We start from the raw sequence: 27,209 nt of genomic DNA on the forward strand, positions 1-27,209 counted from the left end.
GGTTTATAGTCAGCAAGGTGGCCATCCCACAGGCTGGGAAGGTGCCTCTGGCCAAGCCCAGAAACGGGCTCATTGGAGGAGGGGTTGGGTAGGAGCTTTATGTGAACGGATTGGCTAAACATACATGTTCAACAGGTTACAGGGGGAGCAATGGATATTCATGAAGACAGTCCTGACACATGTGTATTAAACAAACATGTATGTAACATGGCCCATGTTCACCTGGTGGTGGACACCTAATATTTAAATGTATTACAATTACGGCCTGTAAGTCCAAAGGTCTTCTCAGGACACGAAGCCCAGCAAGTGAGCAGCCTCTGTACACCGGCCAGGTCCAGTCCATGGCTGGTGATGTTCTTATCTGGAGAAAGTTACTGAAATCAGTCTCTTATGCAATCAAAGCCGTAGTTAAGTCTGGCAAGTCAGGGTTCTGTTTGTCTGCGTATCCCAGCTGCAGCCGTTGTTATTGTTTTCATTTTGCTTAACTCCAGGCCAGTGCTGGTTTAGCTGCTAGAGAAAGAGAAGCACCTCGTGGCAGTGAGAACAAAGTGGATTCTTTAAGGGTAGAGATGCAGGCCTGAACCCTTGCCCGACGTGGCCTTAGGTCTCTTTTTTAATTTGGTGTCTTATTGCCACAAAGAGTGTGTTCTGTCAGAATGATGACCTTTATTTTATTGCTGATGCTGGTCCGGTGGTGTCTAAACCACAAAAAGGGGGGAGTATTATGATGCGTGTCTGACCTCCTGTCCGTTCCCAGGCAGGAACAGAGTTGAAGGTTTTTCGAGGCTCCCCTTAGCCCAGAGAGGGTCTGTTCAGTCAGTTGGGGGTGTCAGGATTTTATTTTTAGTTTACATTATACAATATTTAAAAAAATCCTTTCACAGTGTCTTCTAAGTCTTAACTCTCAGCAGTTACAGATCAGATGGGACTCACCCCATGGCTGCTCAGAACGCACCAGTGCCTCTGGGCATCTCACTGTGCATGCCTAGGCGCCTTGCGGCTCTGTTGTTTTTCAGAATGTGAATTGTGGGTGTGTGCTGGGGAGGGAGAAAAGACCCAAGAGAGAGCAACCCTGGAAAGTGGGGTTGCTGTAGAGGAAACCCTGGGGTGGGGCATTTCCTGTGACCCTGAGCGGGGCGGAGGCAGGCGAGGGTCACAGGAGACAAAGGCAGCCAGCCAATGGAATGACGCATGCCCATTGCTGAGCCCTAGGTCAGATATGCTGAAAGGTAAAGTGCACACAAATCCACCACGATCTTCTGAAAGTGCAGACTTCAGCTCAGTGGGTGTGGGGCATGCGCCAAGACTATGTTTCCAGCAGACTCGCATGTGATGTTGACACTGCAGGTCCACGGACCACACTTTGAGTAACAAAGGCTTTTTTTCTTCTTCCCCACAGAGGGTGCCTCAGAAGAGGAGATCAGACTTAGCAAGATGGTGATGAAATTCTGGGCCAACTTTGCTCGCAATGGGTGAGGCTGGTGGCAAAGACAGAGCACGGCTGGTGAGGGTGGGGGGCGGGGCATGCCTATTGGGAAGGGGCAGCTTCTAAGGTTCTAGTGATCAAACTTCTGACCCTGTGACCATAGCACTCTGATAATGAGAGCTCTCTGCAAATGGAGAGGCCGCCCCTGGAGATAGTGAGCTCTCCATCTCTGGAGGTATACAAGCCTCTTGACAGAGATAACTTGGGCATCCTCACACATCTCTGAAGATTGTTGGGAACACACAGCAGCTTTGGGGCAATTCTAATTGATTCTGTTTCCAGAAACCCCAATGGGGAAGGGCTGCCCCACTGGCCAGAGTACAACCAGAAGGAAGGGTACCTGCAGATTGGTGCTAACACCCAGACAGCCCAGAAGCTGAAGGACAAGGAAGTAGCTTTCTGGACCAACCTCTTTGCCAAGAAGGCAGTGGAGAAGCCACCCCAGACAGAACACATAGAGCTGTGAATGAAGATCCAGCCGGCCTTGGGAGCCTGGAGGAGCAAAGATGGGGTCTTTTGCGAAAGGGATTGCAGGTTCAGAAGGCATCTTACCATGGCTGGGGAATTGTCTGGTGGTGGGGGGCAGGGGACAGAGGCCATGAAGGAGCAAGTTTTGTATTTGTGACCTCAGCTTTGGGAATAAAGGATCTTTTGAAGGCCAAATTGGTGCTTGTGTCTTGTACTGGAGATTAATACTTTGTCCTCAGAGGCAGAACGATGATGAAAGAGGCAATGTGAGAAGGAAGGTGGCTTTGCTGGGGATGACCTGGTCTCAGGATGAGCAGAGTCCAGAGGGCTGGGTCATGGACGGTGCTCAGGGGAGCTCTGGGCCTGATGCACCTTTCTGGGCCCCCAACAATTTCCAACAATACGAGTTGGGATGGCCAGAGTGCAGGATCCCTACCCTCTATTTGGAGTTGCCCATGGAAATGGAAGTGGCCCAGGCTGAGAATGAGTCTGGATCAGGGAAGAGGGAGACGTGCTGAGGTGATCCCGTGGCACTGTTGCATGGCACTTACTGACCGTTGCACAGGCCTGCAACACCTTTCTGAGTATGTACACTAGCCTCCCATACCCCTCCATGAGGTTGTCTCTTCCAACAACTGGTCGAAACTCCTTCTGTAGCCTGGACCACTTCTGGTGTGGGCAGTGACCACCTTGGAGGTGGTCCATTCTTCTCCAGAGGGTCATCCTAAACTGTGTCTTTCAGAATCCCATGGGTGATTTCTGGATTCTGTTAGTATGTAGAAAGCTCTAAAGCATGTCATTCCCACCTTATCAGCAAGAGGAAGCCGGATTGTCCTCAAAATCATAACTTTTCCTGCACCAAAGAGCTGAAGTTGCAAGGCACATGGTTCCCTCGAAATCGAAGGGAAGACAAGCCCCTGGGGGAGTGGTGAGATGTGAACACTGGCTTACTTCTCACCTGCAGGCAGGAGACGGCATGACCATAATGAGCAGAAATACTCTATGAATTTTATTCAGTGCTGAAGGCCAAGGGTGGGCCACTGTGAGAGTATAAAACCTCTGGGAACCATGGACCCATGGGGAGTTGACTCCCATCACAGACTCTACTCCATGGGTATTTATCAGGGCCCATGAGAAAGATTGGGGTAGACAGTAAGACTGGAGAAAGTCTGCCTTCAGGAATGCAGGCATGAGCCCTGCTGACACCCTTCACCCCTAAAGAACAAAATCCTTCAATCATTGCAGAATGGCCAGGAAATCTTGTCCTCCTCAAGGTACTGGTAGAGACATATTGAGGTTGAAGATAAGGAGCCTTTTAAAACTCTATACCCCTTGGAGAGGGACAGGGAGTCATCTTGGGCCCAGATTATCGGTCTTTTACTGCTGGGGATGGTCAGTATCTCTGACAAACCTCCATCTCCAACAGCAAGAAATGAAGGTCCTGCCTAAGGTTGAGGCTGGACCATGACAAGAGCAGGCACTCCTGGTTGCTACCATGGAGCTAGCAAGTCCCAGGTAACAGAAATCTGCTGCTGGGAGAGAGAGCAAAGCATGCAGATCAACCCTCTTGTAAAAGCAGGTGCACAGGACAGGCCTAAAGCTGAGAGTGGAACAAGATTAGGAACGATTAGGAAAATCGTTCAGAAAACCGGCCTTTACACAAGCACACCAGAACCAGCACAAGGTAGCACTGGAAGCATTTGAAGCAGATGGTGCATTGATGATAGCCATAGCAACAACAAAACCATTCCCCGATCACCGCACTCGAAATGCACACACACACACACACACACACACACACACACACGCATGTACACACAAAATCAGTCTAGCAGCAGAAGAAAAGATATGTCCATTTCCTGTCACGGATACTACTTACTTCAGTTTCAACTCACTTACCCATGATGTCAAGTATTGAATTCAAAATTGCAAACCTTATAAAGGAAGCAACACCTATGAACAAGAGACAAAGCAGTTGAGCACAGTGGTGCATGCCTGTAGTCCCAGCTACTTAGGAGGTTGATGCAGGAGGATTGCTTGAACCTGTGAGTTCAAGGCTGTAGTGCACTGTAATTGCACCTATGAATAACCACCTGCACTCTAGTCATGGTATTATGGTGAAATAGCATCGCTTAGAGTGAGAGAGAGAGAGAGAGACAGACAGACAAATCAATCAACAGAACCAGATTCAGAGATAACCTAGGTGTTAGACTAACAGACTGGGAATTTAAAATAACTATATGGAATACTTCCATGAACAGATGGCTAGTTTCAGCAGAGAGGTAGAAACTATGAGAAAGAAGCAAATACAAATGTTAGAAATGAAAAAAAAAAATAGTAACAGAAATTAGAAATGCCTCTAATGGATTCATCAGTAGATCTGACACAGCTGACGAATGAATGAGTGTAGCAGAAGACAGGCCAATATAAATTACCCAACTTAAAATGAAGAAAATCAGTGAAAAAAAAACAAAACAGGGAATCAAAGAACTGTCAGATAATATCTAATGGTCCAACATATGCATAACTGGAATCCCAGAAAGAGAAGACAAAGCAGGCAGAAGAAAATATTTGAAGAGATAATGGCTGAGAATTTTCCAAAAGTAATGAAAAACATCAAGGCATAGGTCCAAGAGCCTGGAAAACCCCAAGCAGGATTCAACAACAACAGCAACAACAGCAACAACAACATACACATTTAGACACACACTGAGAAAATATTGAAGGCAGCCAGAGGAAAAAGACATTGCATACAAAGAAAGGGATTAGAGCAGATTTTTCACTGGAAACTATGCAAGCCAAAAAATAATGGAGTGACACCTTTAAAGTATTCAAACGAAAAAAATCTTTGCAGAATTCTATATCCAGCAAAAACACTGTTCAAAAAATACAGGGAAAAATGTTTTCAGATGAACAATAGAGAGAATTTATAATTACATACTTCTGCTACCAAAAATGTAAAAGGAAATTCTCTATGCAGAAGGTATATGATACAGGATAAAAACTTTGATATTTATCAAAGAAGTGAAGCTCTACATATAGCTTTAAAATAAAGGTAATGTAGGCTATTTTTCCTATATTTAATTACTGTTTAAAACAAAAATAGCACCAATGAACTGTGGATTTAGAGCATACGTAAGAATAAAATATACAACAAAAATAACATGAAAGATGAGAGACAGGTATTTGAAGCACACTTTTGTAAGATTCTTACACTCTGTGTAATTGGTATTGTCTGAAGGTATAAGGTGACTAATGTATATTGTATGTATATTGTATACCCAGGAAAACCAATAAATAATTTTAAAAGGAGACATGAATAATAACACAATAGAGGAGATAACATGAAATCATAAATACTCGCTACACGAGCAAGCAGACAGAAGAAGAAGAACAAAGACACAGGAACAAATGAAAAAGTACTGCAGAAGTGACAGATTTTAATCCAACCGTATCAATAATTATACCACACAAAAATGATGTAAACACACCAATTAAAAATGATTTTCAGATTGGATTAAAAAAAACACAAAACGCAACCTAATGCTGCGTCGTAGTTAGTCCAAATTCACGTTTCAATGTTTGACTCCTGGTGGCTTTTAAGCCTCAGCCTTCTCTTGTCTCCTCTTGCTGACACCTGGAAAGCTGATAAGAAAGCCTGGGTGCTTCCTCCTTTGTTGCTGGAGGAAAATTCAAAGCTTACCGTGAGAAAGCTGACCACGGCCCCAGTGCGGAATCCTCATACCACACCTGGTCGTCCTGTCCAGGACAGCGTCCCAGAGCTCCTTGAGCCTCAGCGGGGGGAGGAAACAGCATATTTTTTCCTTCTGGTCCAGAGAGAGGGGAGACGCTACAGAGCAGGGGTCGGTAAGCTGCAGCCCACAGGCCAGACCTGTCAGACCGTGGGATCCTTGGGTCAGGACCAAGGTCAAACTCGTTTTGGGGCTCCCCAAGAAGTGCTGGGCAATGCAACCTGGTGGATGGACTGAGAGCTGCCCAGCAGATGGATCTGTACCCAGGGAAGTGCACATTGGCCTTTGGTGAACAGTCCATGGTACCCTTGAACTCTATAATAATAGCAGTAATAGGCCGGACATGGTGACTCCCACCCGTAATCCCAGCACTTTGGGAGGCCGAGGTGGGCGGATCACCTGAGGTTAGGAGTTGGAGACCAGCCTGGCCAACACGGTGAAATCCCATGTCTACAAAAAAATACAAAAATTAGCTGGACATGGTGGCGGGTGCCTGTAATCCCAGCTAGTTGGGAGGCTGAGGCAGGAGAATCGCTTGAACCCGGGAGGTGGAGGTGGCAGTGAGCCAAGATCGTGCTACTGCACTCCAGCCTGGGCAACAAGAGTGAAACGCCGTCATAAAAGAAAGAAGAAAGAAAGAAGGAAAGAAGGAAAGAAAGAAAGAAAGAGAACGAAAGAAAGAAGGAAAGAAGGAAAGAAAGAAAGAAAGAAAGAAAGAAGGAAAGAAAGAGAACGAAAGAAAGAAGGAAAGAAGGAAAGAAAGAAAGAAAGAAAGAAAGAAAGAAAGAAAGAAAGAAAGAAAGAAAGAAAGAGAGAGAGAGAAAGCCCAGTTTTCTTGGGCCTCATGGTGATGTTCACGTGGTTGATACCAAGTGAACTGCTTGTAGAGTTTCTGTGAAGACTCTCTGAGTTAATTTGAAGAGTATTTTATAATTCAACACATAATAACTATGCAGTGAGTTTTACTTATTTCTATTACTGCTATTATTCTTTCTTTCTTTCTTTCTTTCTTTCCTTCTTTCTTTCTTTCTTTCCTTCTTTCCTTCTTTCTTTCGTTCTCTTTCTTTCTTTCTTTCCTTCTTTCCTTCTTTCTTTCTTCTTTCTTTTATGACGGCGTTTCACTCTTGTTGCCCAGGCTGGAGTGCAGTAGCACGATCTTGGCTCACTGCCACCTCCACCTCCCGGGTTCAAGCGATTCTCCTGCCTCAGCCTCCCAACTAGCTGGGATTACAGGCACCCGCCACCATGTCCAGCTAATTTTTGTATTTTTTTGTAGACATGGGATTTCACCGTGTTGGCCAGGCTGGTCTCCAACTCCTAACCTCAGGTGATCCGCCCACCTCGGCCTCCCAAAGTGCTGGGATTACGGGTGGGAGTCACCATGTCCGGCCTATTACTGCTATTATTATAGAGTTCAAGGGTACCATGGACTGTTCACCAAAGGCCAATGTGCACTTCCCTGGGTACAGATCCATCTGCTGGGCAGCTCTCAGTCCATCCACCAGGTTGCATTGCCCAGCACTTCTTGGGGAGCCCCAAAACGAGTTTGACCTTGGTCCTGACCCAAGGATCCCACGGTCTGACAGGTCTGGCCTGTGGGCTGCAGCTTACCGACCCCTGCTCTGTAGCGTCTCCCCTCTCTCTGGACCAGAAGGAAAAAATATGCTGTTTCCTCCCCCCGCTGAGGCTCAAGGAGCTCTGGGACGCTGTCCTGGACAGGACGACCAGGTGTGGTATGAGGATTCCGCACTGGGGCCGTGGTCAGCTTTCTCACGGTAAGCTTTGAATTTTCCTCCAGCAACAAAGGAGGAAGCACCCAGGCTTTCTTATCAGCTTTCCAGGTGTCAGCAAGAGGAGACAAGAGAAGGCTGAGGCTTAAAAGCCACCAGGAGTCAAACATTGAAACGTGAATTTGGACTAACTACGACGCAGCATTAGGTTGCGTTTTGTGTTTTTTTTAATCCAATCTGAAAATCATTTTTAATTGGTGTGTTTACATCATTTTTGTGTGGTATAATTATTGATACGGTTGGATTAAAATCTGTCACTTCTGCAGTACTTTTTCATTTGTTCCTGTGTCTTTGTTCTTCTTCTTCTGTCTGCTTGCTCGTGTAGCGAGTATTTATGATTTCATGTTATCTCCTCTATTGTGTTATTATTCATGTCTCCTTTTAAAATTATTTATTGGTTTTCCTGGGTATACAATATACATACAATATACATTAGTCACCTTATACCTTCAGACAATACCAATTACACAGAGTGTAAGAATCTTACAAAAGTGTGCTTCAAATACCTGTCTCTCATCTTTCATGTTATTTTTGTTGTATATTTTATTCTTACGTATGCTCTAAATCCACAGTTCATTGGTGCTATTTTTGTTTTAAACAGTAATTAAATATAGGAAAAATAGCCTACATTACCTTTATTTTAAAGCTATATGTAGAGCTTCACTTCTTTGATAAATATCAAAGTTTTTATCCTGTATCATATACCTTCTGCATAGAGAATTTCCTTTTACATTTTTGGTAGCAGAAGTATGTAATTATAAATTCTCTCTATTGTTCATCTGAAAACATTTTTCCCTGTATTTTTTGAACAGTGTTTTTGCTGGATATAGAATTCTGCAAAGATTTTTTTCGTTTGAATACTTTAAAGGTGTCACTCCATTATTTTTTGGCTTGCATAGTTTCCAATGAAAAATCTGCTCTAATCCCTTTCTTTGTATGCAATGTCTTTTTCCTCTGGCTGCCTTCAATATTTTCTCAGTGTGTGTCTAAATGTGTATGTTGTTGTTGCTGTTGTTGCTGTTGTTGTTGAATCCTGCTTGGGGTTTTCCAGGCTCTTGGACCTATGCCTTGATGTTTTTCATTACTTTTGGAAAATTCTCAGCCATTATCTCTTCAAATATTTTCTTCTGCCTGCTTTGTCTTCTCTTTCTGGGATTCCAGTTATGCATATGTTGGACCATTAGATATTATCTGACAGTTCTTTGATTCCCTGTTTTGTTTTTTTTTCACTGATTTTCTTCATTTTAAGTTGGGTAATTTATATTGGCCTGTCTTCTGCTACACTCATTCATTCGTCAGCTGTGTCAGATCTACTGATGAATCCATTAGAGGCATTTCTAATTTCTGTTACTATTTTTTTTTTCATTTCTAACATTTGTATTTGCTTCTTTCTCATAGTTTCTACCTCTCTGCTGAAACTAGCCATCTGTTCATGGAAGTATTCCATATAGTTATTTTAAATTCCCAGTCTGTTAGTCTAACACCTAGGTTATCTCTGAATCTGGTTCTGTTGATTGATTTGTCTGTCTGTCTCTCTCTCTCTCTCTCACTCTAAGCGATGCTATTTCACCATAATACCATGACTAGAGTGCAGGTGGTTATTCATAGGTGCAATTACAGTGCACTACAGCCTTGAACTCACAGGTTCAAGCAATCCTCCTGCATCAACCTCCTAAGTAGCTGGGACTACAGGCATGCACCACTGTGCTCAACTGCTTTGTCTCTTGTTCATAGGTGTTGCTTCCTTTATAAGGTTTGCAATTTTGAATTCAATACTTGACATCATGGGTAAGTGAGTTGAAACTGAAGTAAGTAGTATCCGTGACAGGAAATGGACATATCTTTTCTTCTGCTGCTAGACTGATTTTGTGTGTACATGCGTGTGTGTGTGTGTGTGTGTGTGTGTGTGTGTGTGCATTTCGAGTGCGGTGATCGGGGAATGGTTTTGTTGTTGCTATGGCTATCATCAATGCACCATCTGCTTCAAATGCTTCCAGTGCTACCTTGTGCTGGTTCTGGTGTGCTTGTGTAAAGGCCGGTTTTCTGAACGATTTTCCTAATCGTTCCTAATCTTGTTCCACTCTCAGCTTTAGGCCTGTCCTGTGCACCTGCTTTTACAAGAGGGTTGATCTGCATGCTTTGCTCTCTCTCCCAGCAGCAGATTTCTGTTACCTGGGACTTGCTAGCTCCATGGTAGCAACCAGGAGTGCCTGCTCTTGTCGTGGTCCAGCCTCAACCTTAGGCAGGACCTTCATTTCTTGCTGTTGGAGATGGAGGTTTGTCAGAGATACTGACCATCCCCAGCAGTAAAAGACCGATAATCTGGGCCCAAGATGACTCCCTGTCCCTCTCCAAGGGGTATAGAGTTTTAAAAGGCTCCTTATCTTCAACCTCAATATGTCTCTACCAGTACCTTGAGGAGGACAAGATTTCCTGGCCATTCTGCAATGATTGAAGGATTTTGTTCTTTAGGGGTGAAGGGTGTCAGCAGGGCTCATGCCTGCATTCCTGAAGGCAGACTTTCTCCAGTCTTACTGTCTACCCCAATCTTTCTCATGGGCCCTGATAAATACCCATGGAGTAGAGTCTGTGATGGGAGTCAACTCCCCATGGGTCCATGGTTCCCAGAGGTTTTATACTCTCACAGTGGCCCACCCTTGGCCTTCAGCACTGAATAAAATTCATAGAGTATTTCTGCTCATTATGGTCATGCCGTCTCCTGCCTGCAGGTGAGAAGTAAGCCAGTGTTCACATCTCACCACTCCCCCAGGGGCTTGTCTTCCCTTCGATTTCGAGGGAACCATGTGCCTTGCAACTTCAGCTCTTTGGTGCAGGAAAAGTTATGATTTTGAGGACAATCCGGCTTCCTCTTGCTGATAAGGTGGGAATGACATGCTTTAGAGCTTTCTACATACTAACAGAATCCAGAAATCACCCATGGGATTCTGAAAGACACAGTTTAGGATGACCCTCTGGAGAAGAATGGACCACCTCCAAGGTGGTCACTGCCCACACCAGAAGTGGTCCAGGCTACAGAAGGAGTTTCGACCAGTTGTTGGAAGAGACAACCTCATGGAGGGGTATGGGAGGCTAGTGTACATACTCAGAAAGGTGTTGCAGGCCTGTGCAACGGTCAGTAAGTGCCATGCAACAGTGCCACGGGATCACCTCAGCACGTCTCCCTCTTCCCTGATCCAGACTCATTCTCAGCCTGGGCCACTTCCATTTCCATGGGCAACTCCAAATAGAGGGTAGGGATCCTGCACTCTGGCCATCCCAACTCGTATTGTTGGAAATTGTTGGGGGCCCAGAAAGGTGCATCAGGCCCAGAGCTCCCCTGAGCACCGTCCATGACCCAGCCCTCTGGACTCTGCTCATCCTGAGACCAGGTCATCCCCAGCAAAGCCACCTTCCTTCTCACATTGCCTCTTTCATCATCGTTCTGCCTCTGAGGACAAAGTATTAATCTCCAGTACAAGACACAAGCACCAATTTGGCCTTCAAAAGATCCTTTATTCCCAAAGCTGAGGTCACAAATACAAAACTTGCTCCTTCATGGCCTCTGTCCCCTGCCCCCCACCACCAGACAATTCCCCAGCCATGGTAAGATGCCTTCTGAACCTGCAATCCCTTTCGCAAAAGACCCCATCTTTGCTCCTCCAGGCTCCCAAGGCCGGCTGGATCTTCATTCACAGCTCTATGTGTTCTGTCTGGGGTGGCTTCTCCACTGCCTTCTTGGCAAAGAGGTTGGTCCAGAAAGCTACTTCCTTGTCCTTCAGCTTCTGGGCTGTCTGGGTGTTAGCACCAATCTGCAGGTACCCTTCCTTCTGGTTGTACTCTGGCCAGTGGGGCAGCCCTTCCCCATTGGGGTTTCTGGAAACAGAATCAATTAGAATTGCCCCAAAGCTGCTGTGTGTTCCCAACAATCTTCAGAGATGTGTGAGGATGCCCAAGTTATCTCTGTCAAGAGGCTTGTATACCTCCAGAGATGGAGAGCTCACTATCTCCAGGGGCGGCCTCTCCATTTGCAGAGAGCTCTCATTATCAGAGTGCTATGGTCACAGGGTCAGAAGTTTGATCACTAGAACCTTAGAAGCTGCCCCTTCCCAATAGGCATGCCCCGCCCCCCACCCTCACCAGCCGTGCTCTGTCTTTGCCACCAGCCTCACCCATTGCGAGCAAAGTTGGCCCAGAATTTCATCACCATCTTGCTAAGTCTGATCTCCTCTTCTGAGGCACCCTCTGTGGGGAAGAAGAAAAAAAGCCTTTGTTACTCAAAGTGTGGTCCGTGGACCTGCAGTGTCAACATCACATGCGAGTCTGCTGGAAACATAGTCTTGGCGCATGCCCCACACCCACTGAGCTGAAGTCTGCACTTTCAGAAGATCGTGGTGGATTTGTGTGCACTTTACCTTTCAGCATATCTGACCTAGGGCTCAGCAATGGGCATGCGTCATTCCATTGGCTGGCTGCCTTTGTCTCCTGTGACCCTCGCCTGCCTCCGCCCCGCTCAGGGTCACAGGAAATGCCCCACCCCAGGGTTTCCTCTACAGCAACCCCACTTTCCAGGGTTGCTCTCTCTTGGGTCTTTTCTCCCTCCCCAGCACACACCCACAATTCACATTCTGAAAAACAACAGAGCCGCAAGGCGCCTAGGCATGCACAGTGAGATGCCCAGAGGCACTGGTGCGTTCTGAGCAGCCATGGGGTGAGTCCCATCTGATCTGTAACTGCTGAGAGTTAAGACTTAGAAGACACTGTGAAAGGATTTTTTTAAATATTGTATAATGTAAACTAAAAATAAAATCCTGACACCCCCAACTGACTGAACAGACCCTCTCTGGGCTAAGGGGAGCCTCGAAAAACCTTCAACTCTGTTCCTGCCTGGGAACGGACAGGAGGTCAGACACGCATCATAATACTCCCCCCTTTTTGTGGTTTAGACACCACCGGACCAGCATCAGCAATAAAATAAAGGTCATCATTCTGACAGAACACACTCTTTGTGGCAATAAGACACCAAATTAAAAAAGAGACCTAAGGCCACGTCGGGCAAGGGTTCAGGCCTGCATCTCTACCCTTAAAGAATCCACTTTGTTCTCACTGCCACGAGGTGCTTCTCTTTCTCTAGCAGCTAAACCAGCACTGGCCTGGAGTTAAGCAAAATGAAAACAATAACAACGGCTGCAGCTGGGATACGCAGACAAACAGAACCCTGACTTGCCAGACTTAACTACGGCTTTGATTGCATAAGAGACTGATTTCAGTAACTTTCTCCAGATAAGAACATCACCAGCCATGGACTGGACCTGGCCGGTGTACAGAGGCTGCTCACTTGCTGGGCTTCGTGTCCTGAGAAGACCTTTGGACTTACAGGCCGTAATTGTAATACATTTAAATATTAGGTGTCCACCACCAGGTGAACATGGGCCATGTTACATACATGTTTGTTTAATACACATGTGTCAGGACTGTCTTCATGAATATCCATTGCTCCCCCTGTAACCTGTTGAACATGTATGTTTAGCCAATCCGTTCACATAAAGCTCCTACCCAACCCCTCCTCCAATGAGCCCGTTTCTGGGCTTGGCCAGAGGCACCTTCCCAGCCTGTGGGATGGCCACCTTGCTGACTATAAACCATATAAAAAATATTCTCTTCTCCTGTTCCAAATTCATACATCCTGTGAATTCTAAATCAACAATTATTAAATGTACTAAGTGGAAAGGTTTATGAGTTTTTGTTAGAGACAGACAGAAAGACAAACAGGCACACATTAGACCTGACTTAGGGTTAACACCAATTCTAACCTCACCCTCACTCACTGTCTCAGCGCTCCTGGGAGAGGGAAATTGATTGGTGGCTTCTCAACCTAGAGCAGGGCCCCGCATGTGTCCCACCGTCTATCTTGTTGATGACACAGCCCAGGATTCTGAGTGTCTGTGGCAGAGGGTACATGATACACATCCTCCCTCAGGTGTGTTAGAGCGGGAGGAAGCCGGGGAACAGCCCAGTGACATTCAACCCTGTCATAGTGAATCCTGCAGGAGACCCCCACCACCACCTGTCTTGATGTCACAGAGCGGGATTCTGAGTGTCTGTGCAGAGGGCACATGAATACACATCCCTCCTCACATGTGTTAGAGTTGGAGGAAGCCGGCGGACAACCCAGTGACATTCAACCCTGTTATAGAGAATCAGGAAACTAAGACCAGGAGAGGACAAAATTGCTGAAGGCCACCACACCAAGACTGGAACCCAAGTCTCTAACTCCTAGCTCACAGACAGGAAGGAGCATTACCTTTTAAAAATGGGGCCCCAAAGACGGAGAAGAGCTCATCCCCGTGGTCTCCTATCACCGTCTTGGGTTTCATGTCTGATGAGAAGCTTGGACGGTACTGAAACTCATACATGTAGGTGGGTGCTCCAGCATCTGAGAAGACAAGGATTCATGCACAGTTCATGTTGCCAGACACACACCTGGAGGCTACCAAGGTCTCCAGCTCTGCAGGAAACCTCTGGCTGTCAGCACAGTAGAGAAACAGAGTCTCAGGAAAGCTCAGTGATGTGCTCCGGGCTGCATAGCTGTCTGAGGTGGAAGCGGAATTAGAGCCAAATATTTGTTCAATGAACAAATGTTTAATGAATGAATGTGGAAACCCTGGGTCAATTCATTTAAAATAGCTGCCGGTGCAGGGACCCTGACTCTGCCTCGTAAACCCCTTTGCCTGCTGGTGCATTCTCACACAAGACAATCTCTCTGCATCTGGTTACACCGGATATAATTCATTGATAACAGACTCGCGTTCATTCACTTGGATGCCATCTCCACCATGACAGGTGTCTTCTGTTCTGCCTCGTTTTGAGCATTTCCAGTGTTTTTCTCACCCATCCTGAGAAGACTGAAGCAAATCCAAGTTGCTTGTCTGAACATGAGGCTATTTAAATACAAACATATGCAGAGAGGGAACAATCTGCCTCTTGTGTCTCAGGAACCTGCGGCACTCACTTGCTTTATAGCTCACTGTCCCCATGTGTCTTGCTGCCTGCCTGGCCTGGGAGTGTTAGGGTGTTAAGGCAGTAAAGCCCTGGCAGAGAAAAGAAGGCGCTGAGCAAGGGTGACCTTGCCTCTCCCCTGCCCTCTCTCCTTCGGCTCTGCCCTCCTCTCCCACCAACAAAGCTCTCCTGTCCCAGCCCCAAGAAGATGCCAGTTTCCCAATGATTGGCTCATTGGAGCCACAGATCGCTGCCCCTTCAGGGCTACCTCGTGGGCCGCCTGGCCCTGTGCCTCAGCACTTTGCACTGGTCATGATACCCACTGAGAAGTGACACTAAGACGGAAAGAGTCAGGGCAATGCCAGGCTGGTGGAGAAAATTTACAATGTCCTCCCCTTTGGGTACAGTAAGAAATTTGGAAAATAAAAACAATTAGGAATAATTAGAAGAAACAAAAATATGGAAACGCATAAAGCAAAACTAGATATCACTCATAATTCCACTACCTGAGGCAAGGGCCATGCATTTTTTGTATTTCCTTCTAAAATTTTCCCATATCCTATATAATTTAAAAACCAATTTTAACAATCAAATTTGAAGTATCACTCATAACTCTACCACTCAGAGAATGCTTCTTTTTTATTTTAGCATATCTCTCTTTTATGTATTTAACTTGGGATGATATTATATATGGTATTTTGTAGTACACTATAATCATTTCCCTTTTAAATTGTTTTGTAGAGACAGGGTCTCACTATGTTGCCTAGGCTGATCTTGAAATCCTAGGCTCTCATAATCCTCCCACCTCAGCCTCCCAAAATGCTGAGAGTGTTGGCAAGAGCCACCACCTCCAGCCATCATTTCTTAACATCATTAAAAATTCGTTCACAAAAGGATTTAACAACGGGAGCTCCCGCATCCCTAACCTCACGCCCCACCCGCACATGTCATTTCAATGTGAGAATGAAGAGTAATCTATTCACTCATCTTTGTCAGCCTCCTGCGCTGCACCCTCGGCTCAGCAGGAAGCGCACCTGGGAAGATGCCATCCTTCTGTGGCTCCGTAATCCACCTGTTAAATGGCTGCTTCAAGGTCAAACAAAACTTGCTAAAAGGAGGGTTTGACCTTGCCTTTGCCCCTCGAACATTTTCCAAAGAAACTCAGAGCCAACCATAGAAGAAAGAGCTTTTGTGAATGATAGAACTTATTACAGGCAGCATGCTGCCCAAAACGTACTTTGTAAAACTCTTTGGCTAAAGCCATTGATATTTATACAATTCTTACTATCACAACACAAGTCTTCAGAGGAAAGTAGCGCACAGATTTGGGTAATGACAATTAGACATAATAAGAGAAGCAGAGACAATGAGAGGGCTAGTCATGGAGGACATGCAGATTAAAACAGGCTGATGTGCTTCTTGTTGGTGGGGAAGGCTTATGAAACTGGCAGTGTTATGCTAGCTGATGTGCTTCTTATTGGTGGGGAAGGTTTATGAAACTGGCAGCGTTATGTTAATTTTTAACCTTAGCATCCCAAATGAGAAAGAGAATCCACATTATTGGCTGGGTGTGGTGGCTCACGCCTGTAATCCCAGCACTTTGGGAGGCTGAGGTGGGCGGATCACAAGGTCCGGAGATCGAGACCATCCTGGGTAACATGGAGAACCCCCGTCTCTACTAAAAATACAAAAAATTAACCGAGCGTGGTGGCAGGCAGCTACTCGGGAGGCTGAGGCAAGAGAATGGCGTGAACCCGGGAGGCAGAGCTGGTAGTGAGCCGAGACCATGCCACTGCTCTCAGCCTGGGTGACAGAGCGAGACTCCATCCCAAAAAAAAAAAAAAAAAAAAAAAAAGAAATCCATTTTCTTATGCAATGGAATGCAATTTTGCAATATTTGCTCAGAGTTCTAAAACGTTCCTATGGTCCTGCCTAGTTATTCAGTTCTAAAAATAATCCTAAGAAAATTATTAGACATGTGGTTAGAGACTTATAAACATTAGGCTGAGCTCAGTATTATTGTAGCATCAGAATATGAGCAGCCAGGCTAAATGTCTAATAGGATAGGAATATTAAAGTCTATTTAATGCAGCCATTTGATGGAATAAGGAATGCTTTGATGAGTTTGTATCAACATTGAGAAAATCCTCACAACATAGTGTTCTATGAACAAAAGCAAAATATAAAATTGATTTTTAAACTATATAGGACATGGAAAATCTTTAGACGAAAACACAAAAAATTTATAGCACTTGCCTCCAGGTAGTGGAAATATGAGTGATACCTAGTTTCTTCTTTTTGTGTTTCCATATTTTTGAAACTTTCTATAATTTAACATATTAATTTTATATTCAGAAATGTTATTTTATCAAAAAGAGTGAGACAACAATAAGTGAAAGTAGATAAAATCTGTGTAGTCCTGGCAAAAAAAAAAAACCCTGAACTTAAAGTCATGGGAAACCAGATGAAAAACATAAGTTCAGTATTGCTCAAACCATCAGAAAATGGAGATGGGAACTCTATATATAGATCAGACGTAGAGCATAGGGCAAGGGCAAGTTTAAGAAAGAACAGATTCAACTCCAGTGGTCTTGGTTAAAGGTTTTTATCAGGACCCTGTGAAGAAATGAGGGTTATGAGCACCTGTCCCTTCCTGTGCAAAGGTGTGTCAGAGCACCTGCTAGTTAAGCGTTAGCTAGTTTTTATCATGCTTATGAAGTTCTAAATTTAAAAACCCTTCCAGCATGGTTAGAGAGAGGACATTTCCTAGCTTACAGACTAGGCGAATGAGAGCTGGAAGAAAAAGAATCCTGTGAACCTCCTCTAGCTGGCAGGCAGGAACAGACACTCCTCTCTAGGTGAGCCCAAGCATCCCTAACCTCACGCCCCACCCACACAGCCTTGGGTCAGTGGTAGAAGGTCCTGCATAGACCCTGCCCTTGCCCTGTGCTTGCATGCTACTGCACGCACTGAGATGAATAAAAGCCAGCCTCAGACATTGCCATTCTACAGACCACCTCCCCCACACCCACACTGGCTCCTCTCTCTGGCCTTCTTGGTCCTGGACAATCCTCTGGATCCCATGCAGGGCTCCCACTTTTTATCCAGCTCCAATACTTAACAAACTTGTTTGCAGCCGGCTCAGACCTTAAAACCCTTCCATGACTCATCTTTCAATATTTGTCCTACAGCAGCCCTATGTCCCACAATAACTCCAGGCATGGAGCCTTTGCAGCAGATGCTGTCAGGGTCTCACCTATATCCCCTCTTCCTGGGCATGCCAGCCTGACTTCCACCTCCAGCATCTGCAGCTCCCAGCCTGAGGCCTTTGTCTGGTCACAAGAGACTACTCTGCCCTTGTGTGCAGCAGGTCGAAGTCACAGGGAATAAACAACTCCTTGCAAGAGCCTTCAACCAATGACAAGTAGAAGCTGGTGAATAAATACCCGGCTCCCTTGCCACTCAGATGGGATGCACCTGAGCCCTGTATTCTCGGTGTTTCCTTGAGTTTCCCCGCTCCAGTTGTCCACAGTGGATACTCCCTTGACAACGCATCTTGGATTGGATTCCATCTCTTTCCTCTCTCACTTCCCCACCTCCCTACTGCTGTTATCTGGGATCATCACCTTAAAAAAACCACTTGCCTCTGGATTTCTTTTTCTCACAGTCTTCTGCTGGCATAAACCAAAATAAGACAGCACCTCATCCCATGCCATATGGAATCAGCCTTTGAGGCCTGACCCTCAGCTGTTTCCATGTCTGTCTATGCTGGGAGGTAGGTGGGTCAGATACAGAAGCTCGTGGGGTTTGTGTCCCTCCCGTTCGACCTCTGGGACTCACCTCTGTGGTTCCGGGCCACAATCACAGATGGGACACCAAACATCACATCTGCTATCAAGTCCAGGAACAGGTCTTTCTTTTTGACAGGGTCGTCTGTTCCTCCTAAGTATTTCTCAGTGGCTTCTGGAATCAGTTCCTCAGCAATGCACTGAAATAGATCAAAAAGTGACCACCAGCCCCTGGTGAGCAATGCAGCTTCTCCAGCCCACCAGAAAGTCCTGCCTCAATGGTGAACCCCATAAGCCCTGTGCAACTCCCCGCTAGGGTGGAAAGTGAAGTGGGAAAGGTGGAAAGATGGGGGAAACCCTGAGGCCCCAGTCTTCATTCTGCCATTTAATTGCTCCATGATTTGGGCAAGTCCTTGTCCCTCTCTTGGTCTCAGCCAATTCCCATGATTCCTAGACTCTTACAACAAGGGGATAGGACTTCCATAAGAGTGACATGGCTGTCTTCTGGTCCAGTTTCCCTTCGGAGAGTGGATAGCTCATCAACTGCAAAAAAAAAAAAAAAAAAAAAAAGTTCAGCATTTATGAATCATTGGGAATTAATGATAAGAAACAAACTGACCAACCAACCAAACCAATGCAGTCTGAAAGTCCTCTAATTATGGGGGCTTTTAAGGGCATGGGTCTTTACTGAAATGGGTGAAATCAATGAATCAAATGGGCTTATATCCAGAAACTCAAGCATTGCAAAGTTTCCAAAAAAAAAAAAAAACAAAAACAAAATTTCAGAGAAGCTGTGACAGTGTTTTGCAGTGTGTGTGTGTGTGTGCGCGCGCGTGTGTGTGTGTGTGTCTGTGGCTGGGATCCCTACAGTGGTCAGTGACATGGAGACGCAAGGTGTCTGCCAGGCCAGTGTGGAATAGAGGGCTCTGGGGAAGAGGATGTAGATCTCCCAAGTACCCCCACCTGTCACAGATGACACTGAAATTCTTAGATCCTGTCTTCGTGGCTTTGGTCTTTGGTATAACCTCTGAAATCCTTCTGAGGGGCGAACTGCACATCTCTACTCACATAACAACTCTTCCCAAACCTCTGCACTCAGGGACTCGGCCAATCTCTAGCATTGCTTCTAGCAGCTTAAGGCTGTGTCCCTAGAATGACCCCAGTATCCTTAACATACCTGCCTGGGAAGGCTCAACCTTACCAGGACAATTTACTCTGCTCCAGCCAAAACCTGGAGAGAAGCAGCCAGGTCCCCGAACCCAACTAGAGCAGTTACTTTAGAAGCCTGCAATGATAAACAGTTTCTCTGCCCTTTGGGATGTGAATCTACCACCCAACCCCATTTCCTTGAGGACCTGAGAGCCTTCTCTTTGCAATGCAAACATTCAGGGAGCTCACTCCTGATCTTCCCAGTCCCTGTGGAAAGAGTAGAGCCTGACTTCAGTGGGTTCTTCCTGCGGTCTAATGCATGGCTTCCTGTCCTAAAGATAAGAGGAGTTTGTTTCTGCCCCAGGTGAGCCAGGATGAAGACATCCAGGCGGTCTAGTCACATGAACCAAGCCTCTCCCCATAGACCACAGCGTGTTTCCCTTGGCACACCTGGCCTATGAAACATCATCAGGCTTTTGTTTCGGGGATGTGAGTCCAGTCCACGCTGGACTATTTCCCCTACTGCAATCATATTACTGAATAAATCTGTCCTACTGCTTTAACAAGGGTCAGTTTTGTTTATCTTCAACTGGAAGGAGAACGCTTCTTTACTTTTAGAACTCAATTACTTTTTCCATTTATCTGTTTCCAACTTTTATTTTAGGTTTGGGGGTACCTGTGCAGGTTTGATCATGGGTAATTTGGGTCTCTGGAGTTTGCTGTATGGATTATTTTGTTACCAGGTATTGAGCATAGCACCCGATTAGGTAGCTTTTCCATCCTCATCTTCCTCTGACCATCCACTCTCTTAGTAGACCCTGATGTCTGCTGTTCCCTAGAAGTCAATGGTAACTCAAGAAGAAGCCACTTTCTTTGGATATTTTCAATGAGGTGATGAAGAGCATGAGTGATTTTCAGGGGAACTACGCACACCCAGCCAGAGGTGGGAAGCCAGGAAGCCCCCGACTGCTTCTCCGGACTCCTCAACTCCTTCCCCCTTCTAGGCCCCCTCAGTTTTCCCATCTGCACAGTTATTTTCTCTACTGGCCCTCCCAGCACAGACACTTCAGGATTCTTCAATAGGAAGACAATAGGAGAGTCTGGGGAGAGGGAATCCCGGGGCCCTGATACCCCGGTGACAACTGTGCCCTCCTGGAGAAGATTTCCATGGAAATGTTAACTCCTGCTGAAGGGAACAGCTGCCCAGGACTCAGAGTGTGGCTCGGAGAGGGAAGCATTCCTGGGACCAGAGACAGGAGGGCTGATGGGGGTGGTTCAGTCCCTCCAAGAGACGTGTGCCTTCTCACCATTGGAATCAACCAGCCAAACTCCTGCTTGTTAATTCCGACCATGTAGGGGACAGTGTGGAAATTCCTTTCAGCTTGAAGCTCTTCAGGTGTTTTCAGCAGCAGCATCCCATCAATCACAGTGCCCAGAAGGGGTTCACTCTGGGGAGAGAGCAGTGCAGCGCCTGTGATTCCCTCCCTAGTCACACCCATGTCCCCAACTCTGCCTGTCTGAGGGTGAGACCAGTACCATAGACCGGCATGGCCATGGGCCATGGCTGCACATGCTCAGGATCCTAACTTAGGGGGGTAGGTCTCCGTGACTCAGGGGTAGAACTTCAGGCAGAGGCTGACACTGGTCAGGTGATGAGGAGAGGAAGAAATCTTCACTCAGATTGGAATACATGTATTATCTATGTAAAATTACATGTCTATATATTTCAATTTGAAGTGCATGCATTTCCCTCTGTGTGTCCACAGTTGATTTTCGGTAGTCCTGGCAGTTGCTTCTGATAAAGCCCCCATGAGTGCTGAATTAGAGAATACAGGGTCATCGCTCAAGGGGGAAATACTGGGTTAGGTTTTTGCAAACCTCTGGCCACAACATTTTCATCAACCTTCTTTTATGTGTGGGTTTCTGTTGAAAGAGACTTCCACGGCTCCATCCCACACAATAGGTGTTACTTTAGCCCTTTCCATCACAGCCTCATGTATGAATCGGCCAATTTCCTTCTCCTTTTTCTAAATGTGCTATTATGTGGATTTTTCAACACCAAATGCACGGCCAGCAGCACTGCAGCTCCTGCCTCATCCAAGCTTGTCTCACACAGGCACCTTCCCTGTAAGGCACAGCACAGCCTGTATAGCTCAGGAACGCCAGACAGCAGCGCTACTCTTGGGATCGCTCTAAACAGTGACATCACCACAAAAAGCACAAAAACGTAGAACACACGGCACTAAATAGACCGCGAAGAGGACACTTGTAAACATCAGAGATAAAACAAGAAGACAGAGGTTGCCTTGCCGGATCTCAGATGGAACGTGCCCATCATGCAAATCCAGCTTCCCCTGCTCTGTACCTGCCTGTGTGTGACCATGAAAGTGCCACCAGTATCGATTTGGGGGTTATAAGGACATTTTAGCAAGCAGGTGAATTTATAAACACAGAATCCATGATTAATGAGAAAGAGATTATGCTATCTATCTGTATTTAAACAAGAGCTGTTATTGATACACGGGTGGCTTTGAGGAGGTACCGAACCCTCGTCACTCAAGGAGCCTAGACTAGGACATGATTCCCTACTAGAGAGAAAACCATGAGTAAAAGAATCAGTGATTAACTCACAGTATATTGATCCATGTCTTAATTTTAGGTTTTACCTTTGATGAATAATTTTTATATGGTCACAGATTAGAGAGAGCCCGATTCATGTGTTGCCATCAGGGCAGCTGGTTCTGGGTACAGTTATATTTCATATTTAGTCACAATGGTGTAGTTGCTAAGATAGAGCATGGACTTTGAAACCAGATTAACTGCATCTGAAGCCTGGCTCTGCTACTTACTGGCTGGGAGTTTCATCTTTTTGGGCCTCAGTTTTCTCATCTAAGAGGTGAGTTATTGTGAGGATTAAATGGCTGAACACATGTAAAATACTTAGCACAGCACCTGGTGTCTGGAAAGGCTGAATAACTGTTAGGTATTACTTGTTAGCAAGGTTGCTGTGGGTCCCTCTCATAGACACCAGTCCTCTGTGGAATCTTCCCAGTTCCACGCCCCATGGGCTATATTTCCCTTCTGGATATCAGATGGAACTGGACAATTCCTAGCCTTTGAGACCCTATGGCTTCTGGGACTTTTGGTCTGCTCTACAAAAGCCAATGAATGACGAGCTAGTTCGGACTGCCTGGGGGAGATGTTCTGAAAAGTGGACCAGACCTAGCTGGACAAGATCAGATCCTAATCCAATATGGCTGACGACACAGAACAGGATTGGGGTGCAAGTCCAGCCTCCTTGAGAGGATGTGCAGTTCAGGCAGGGCTGCTGTGGGAGGCCAGCAAGAGGAGCAGCCCCTCTGGAAGGAAGATGCAGGGCAGACTACGTGGAGGAGACGCTGCCTGCCTGCGGTGGGCTCTGGGCAGTGAATGGTATTGACAGGTGAGGAAAGGAGTGAGAATTTCTAAACAGTGGGAACCGCATGAGCAAAAGGACATAGGTGTCACTGTGCAGGGTAAATTCCAGAAACAACCGAGAGTTCTGGGCTTGGAGAAATGCTGTGGGGCAGGGTCTGGAGGGAGGGACAGGTGCAGAGCCTACCTTCTGCACAGTCTGGCACACAGTGTGCACGCAGGTGTGTTTTGAAGGACTAACTCCATGGAGGAAAGGGGATTTGTCTCATAAGGAAGGTCAGGCTTTTAAGAAGTGGGGGTGATGTGCTCTAATTCTGTTAAGGAAGGCCGGTCTGGCTGCACCATGAGACATGGAAATGGGGAGAGAAGGTGAAGTAGAAGAGGATAAAAGTTGAGGCAAGAGACAGGAGCACCTCAGTTGGGTGACAGCCATGCTGGAAGACTGCCATCAGCAACAATGACAAGTGATTGTTGTCCACTTAGAGTTTGCAAGTGGCTGCCCTGTGTGGGCACAACCTTGTTGTGTCAGAAAACTCAGGGTGTCCTCCACTCCTCCCCCTTTCTTACCCCTTGCATCCTGTCCATCAGCAAATCCTGTCAGCTATTCCTTCAAAGATATCCAGACTCCAACCACTCCTCCCATCCCCACTGCCACAGCCCTGTCTAAGCAGCCAGGAGCCCTTGCCTGGATTATGGCAATGCAGTGGCTGCCCAGCTGGTCAACTGCATCCACTCTGCCCCTTTCCTACAGTCTATTTGAACACCAGAGACAGAGACCTTTGTGAGATCTGAGATCATGTGACTCCTCTGTTCAAAACCTCCAAAGGCTTCCCATCTTGCTCTGAATCCAAATCCAAGTACTTTAATTGATCTCTCTCCCACTGCCCATTACCTCTTTAGCCTCAAGCCAGTCTGTCCCCACTCTCAGTCCTCTCCAGCCAGACTGGCCACTTCCGTCAGGGTCTTTGCAGTGACTGTTCCCTCTGCCTGGAATAGGCTTCTCCAGGTTTCCTGACAGCTGGCTTCCTGCCTCCTCCAGAGCTTGGCTCAAATGCCATCTTCTCATTGAACCATTCCCTGATCCTGCTACTTAAATTGAAACCACCTGCAAACTCTACACCCTAATGCTGCACACCATCAAACAGAATACATACTTGATTTGCTTTTTTATTGCACTGTCCTTGCACTGTAATGGAAGGTCCCAAGAGGGCAGGGAGTCTTTCTTTTTTCACTGCTATATCCCCAGCTCCTAAACAAGTCCTGGCACATAGGAAGTGTTTATTATCTTTGCTGGATGAATCTTATGTACTCCGCCCATGACCATTTAGGAGAGTGCTGTGATCTCCAGGGAGGCAGCAGAGAGGACAGGATTGTAAGATTCGTCAGAGGTGATGTCACCAGAAACTGTCAACCCACTGGGAGGTGGGGGTGGGGGTGGGGGTGAGGAGATTGGGAGAATACTGTTGGAGTTTCCTGTGTGCTGGGAGGAGGCGAGTGTCCTTGGACTGAGATTTAGGCTTCCTCCCTCCATGACTAATCATCGCTGTTATCTCTGCCTCCTGAGAGTGGAAGATTCTGGTTCAGCCTTCTTCCATAGTGCCATTTTGGGGAGTAGAAAATGTAAAAAAGCAGGGGAGTGGGCAGAGCCCAGGGTACACAGAGGTGATGCCTGGGAGCACTGGACTGGGAGTCAGGAAAATAGGTTCCAGGCCAGCCACTAGTCTTCCTGGCTGTGTTACCCAGGTGAGTCACTACCCCTCTCTGGGCCTCAGCAACAAACACGCAGGAGTTACTATAATTACCCAAGAGATGATTCTTTCACTCACAGTTAATTGGAGCTTAAAGGTGCTAAGACTCAAAACCCGTAATCCAGAAACAAAAGGTCCTTACCTCTCTGGGGTCTCCCTGTAAGTCCAGAGATAAGAATTTCTGTGAAGACAAAGGCAGAGGATGTGGGTGAGAGGCTTCCCAGGAGAACACTGATCTGGGTGAGTGGGGCAACAGAGGTGTCAGGTTCTTCCCGCATCACTCCGTGAATTCGTATATCTATATGCGACCTGCGGTGCTCCATCTCCCTGAACATGAATATTAGTTCAGGGATGGGCATACACTCATGTCAATCCAATAGAGTTTACCCCAAAACTTTTGCAGGAATTGTTTAGAAAGAGGGTTTTTAAGCAGATAGGACATAAGTCTAGAGTGCTGTTGTCTTTAACCTTCCCAGGAGATATATCTGCCTAAGAGTGAAGCCAACACAGAGATGTGCAAAGCTGAAGGATAGAGAATGGTAGATTCTCAATAATATCCTATGATCATCTGGATCCAGCCATGCCTGAAGCCATCAACTCCTGAGATTTTCAGTTTACACGAGGATGTTATTGCAACACATTTCTTTTTCTGTTCAAGGCACTTGTGAGAGTTTCCTCATCTCCCATTAGAAAGCCCTGACTCATGCAAGCTCACTGAGACTCACGCTACCCCACGCTTCTCTTTGGTGTGTGTTCACCAAGATTGCAGTGACTGTAGTGTTGCACTGTAGTTCCCAGATCTGACCTGTGCTCAGGATGTAACCAGTGTAGGTCCCTCCATTAAGGACTGAAGTCCCACTAGCCAGGAGTGTGTGTGTGTGTAAGTGTGTCTGTGTGTGGCTCTTTGTGTGTGGGTGTCTGTGTGTGTCTCTGTGTGTGTGTGTCTGTATGTGTTTCTCTGTGTGTTTCTCTGTGTGTGTGTGTGTGTTTGTCTGTGTGTCTGCATGTGTGCATACTGGAGGCAATGCGTAATCACGGAAGCACTTCCACAAGATCTCAGAAAAACTCAAAAGGATGTTCCAGGATCTTAGGGATGGGTTTTTCCAAAGACTCAACTCTTCCCTTTTAAGCTGGGTCCTCTGATGCCACATGCAGAATTGCTGGAATATTTGCCTCCTTCCTGGCGTTAGAAAACAGTTGTGTTTTAATTCCTTGAACACTTTGGTCACTTAGAGCCTGAGCCAAGACCTAAGCACCAAGACCACATTGGACTCAACTCATGGAAACACAAGCAGAGTCCAGTGGTAGAGGCCGGCCCCGGGATCCAGGAGTAGCCTCAGGTCCAAAGAGAGAGTCCAGGCTACTCCTGAGCTTGGAATTCACACTCTTCTCCCTCAAAGGGAATAGTTCCCAATGGCCCTGGGTGCTGTGTCATCTGGGTGTTTGTCCTCCTGGGCTTCCCTGTGATGAGAGACTGCCATGGCCATCCAACAATCCTAAAGGTCCCCAGGTCCAAATATGTGAGGATGGCAGGGAGCAGGGATGGCAGAAGATACTCTAGACCCGCAGGTGTGGGTTCTGTGTCCCACAGTGTTGCCTCTGACTAATCAGAACTGTGACATGGGCCAATTACAAAATTTCTCTGTCTCTGTTACCTCTATTAAAATGGGCACAATGATCTGAAAGCTGAATTTCTCAAGAAAGATAAGATGGAGTCAGGGTTAAGGGCATGAACTCCCAAATTCCACTGTCTGGTCTCAAATCTGGCTCCTCCGCCTTCTCTGTGAAGCATCCCTGATGACTACAATGAATGCTTCCCCTCTGTGCTGCCACCATACTCAACCTGTGAAGTATGTGAATGTGTTTCTCTTTGGATAGTTCCTTGAGAGCAGGGACTGTGTACATGCCATGTCTGTTTCTCTACCTCTAACACCCACCCCTACATACTTAGCATGGATGGATGGATAGATCAATGGAGGGATGGATGGAGTTGGTCAATCCATGGAGTACAGTTGAATTGAATGGATACATGAATAGATGGGTGAAAACTAGCAGACAGGCGATAACTGGATTGTTGATTTGGAGGAATGGGTGATGGAGTTGAGATATAAGGTGGCTGGATGATCCATGAATGGTGGATGGATTGAAAATAGATAAATACAAAGTTATGAACAGGTTGACATTAGATTGATAAAAAGATATGAGTGAATTGCATGAATTAGTGAACAGATAGATGGATAAGACAATCATAGATAGAAGGATTAACGAATGGGTGGATGGATGACTATCCTAGGATGACAACTGAGTCAGTCTCAGAAAATCTAGAAAACTGGACCACCACCAGGTCTAATACAGACAGTTTCTAAGTCAACCAAGATAACTTGTGACATCTTTCTGAAAATCTTTGAGCTTAATATCTCCATCCCCCAAATTCAGCATGATGGTGTCCCCTGGGAATGTGTAATGTTTAGTTTCTCAAAAATACATCTGAAAACAAGAATGGCAAAATATTAAATTTTGGTCAGGATTGGGGATTGTTACACAATTTTTTATCATGTTATTTTTTGACTTCCTTCTTTTACATTTGTGGCATTTTACAATAAAAAAAGACAAATCAG

At 46.1% G+C, this 27,209-nt stretch overlaps 2 protein-coding genes across 4 annotated transcripts in view; one reads left to right on the forward strand and one right to left on the reverse strand.

Moving 5' to 3' along the window:
• LOC101149966 (liver carboxylesterase 1) overlaps window positions 1–2,149 on the forward strand; it is a 32,854-nt gene extending 30,705 nt beyond the window's left edge. For both annotated transcript variants that reach the window (XM_055364674.2, XM_055364675.2), the window contains exons 13-14: window positions 1,400–1,472; window positions 1,769–2,149. In XM_055364674.2, coding sequence (XP_055220649.2) covers window positions 1,400–1,472; window positions 1,769–1,952 — 257 coding nt within the window. In that variant the 3' untranslated portion in view covers window positions 1,953–2,149. The remainder of the gene's footprint in view (window positions 1–1,399; window positions 1,473–1,768) is intronic.
• An 8,839-nt stretch (window positions 2,150–10,988) lies between these two features.
• Window positions 10,989–27,209, reverse strand: part of CES1 (carboxylesterase 1) — a 30,092-nt gene continuing 13,871 nt past the window's right edge. For both annotated transcript variants that reach the window (XM_055364289.2, XM_055364288.2), the window contains exons 8-14: window positions 24,734–24,772; window positions 20,737–20,877; window positions 18,743–18,823; window positions 18,333–18,480; window positions 13,798–13,929; window positions 11,666–11,738; window positions 10,989–11,369 (exon numbers count right to left, since the gene is read on the reverse strand). In XM_055364289.2, the coding sequence (XP_055220264.2) occupies window positions 11,186–11,369; window positions 11,666–11,738; window positions 13,798–13,929; window positions 18,333–18,480; window positions 18,743–18,823; window positions 20,737–20,877; window positions 24,734–24,772 (798 nt within the window). In that variant the 3' untranslated portion in view covers window positions 10,989–11,185. The remainder of the gene's footprint in view (window positions 11,370–11,665; window positions 11,739–13,797; window positions 13,930–18,332; window positions 18,481–18,742; window positions 18,824–20,736; window positions 20,878–24,733; window positions 24,773–27,209) is intronic.

This window comes from Gorilla gorilla, chromosome 18 (genome assembly GCF_029281585.2).
Source record: "Gorilla gorilla gorilla isolate KB3781 chromosome 18, NHGRI_mGorGor1-v2.1_pri, whole genome shotgun sequence".
Lineage (NCBI taxonomy): Eukaryota > Metazoa > Chordata > Mammalia > Primates > Hominidae > Gorilla > Gorilla gorilla.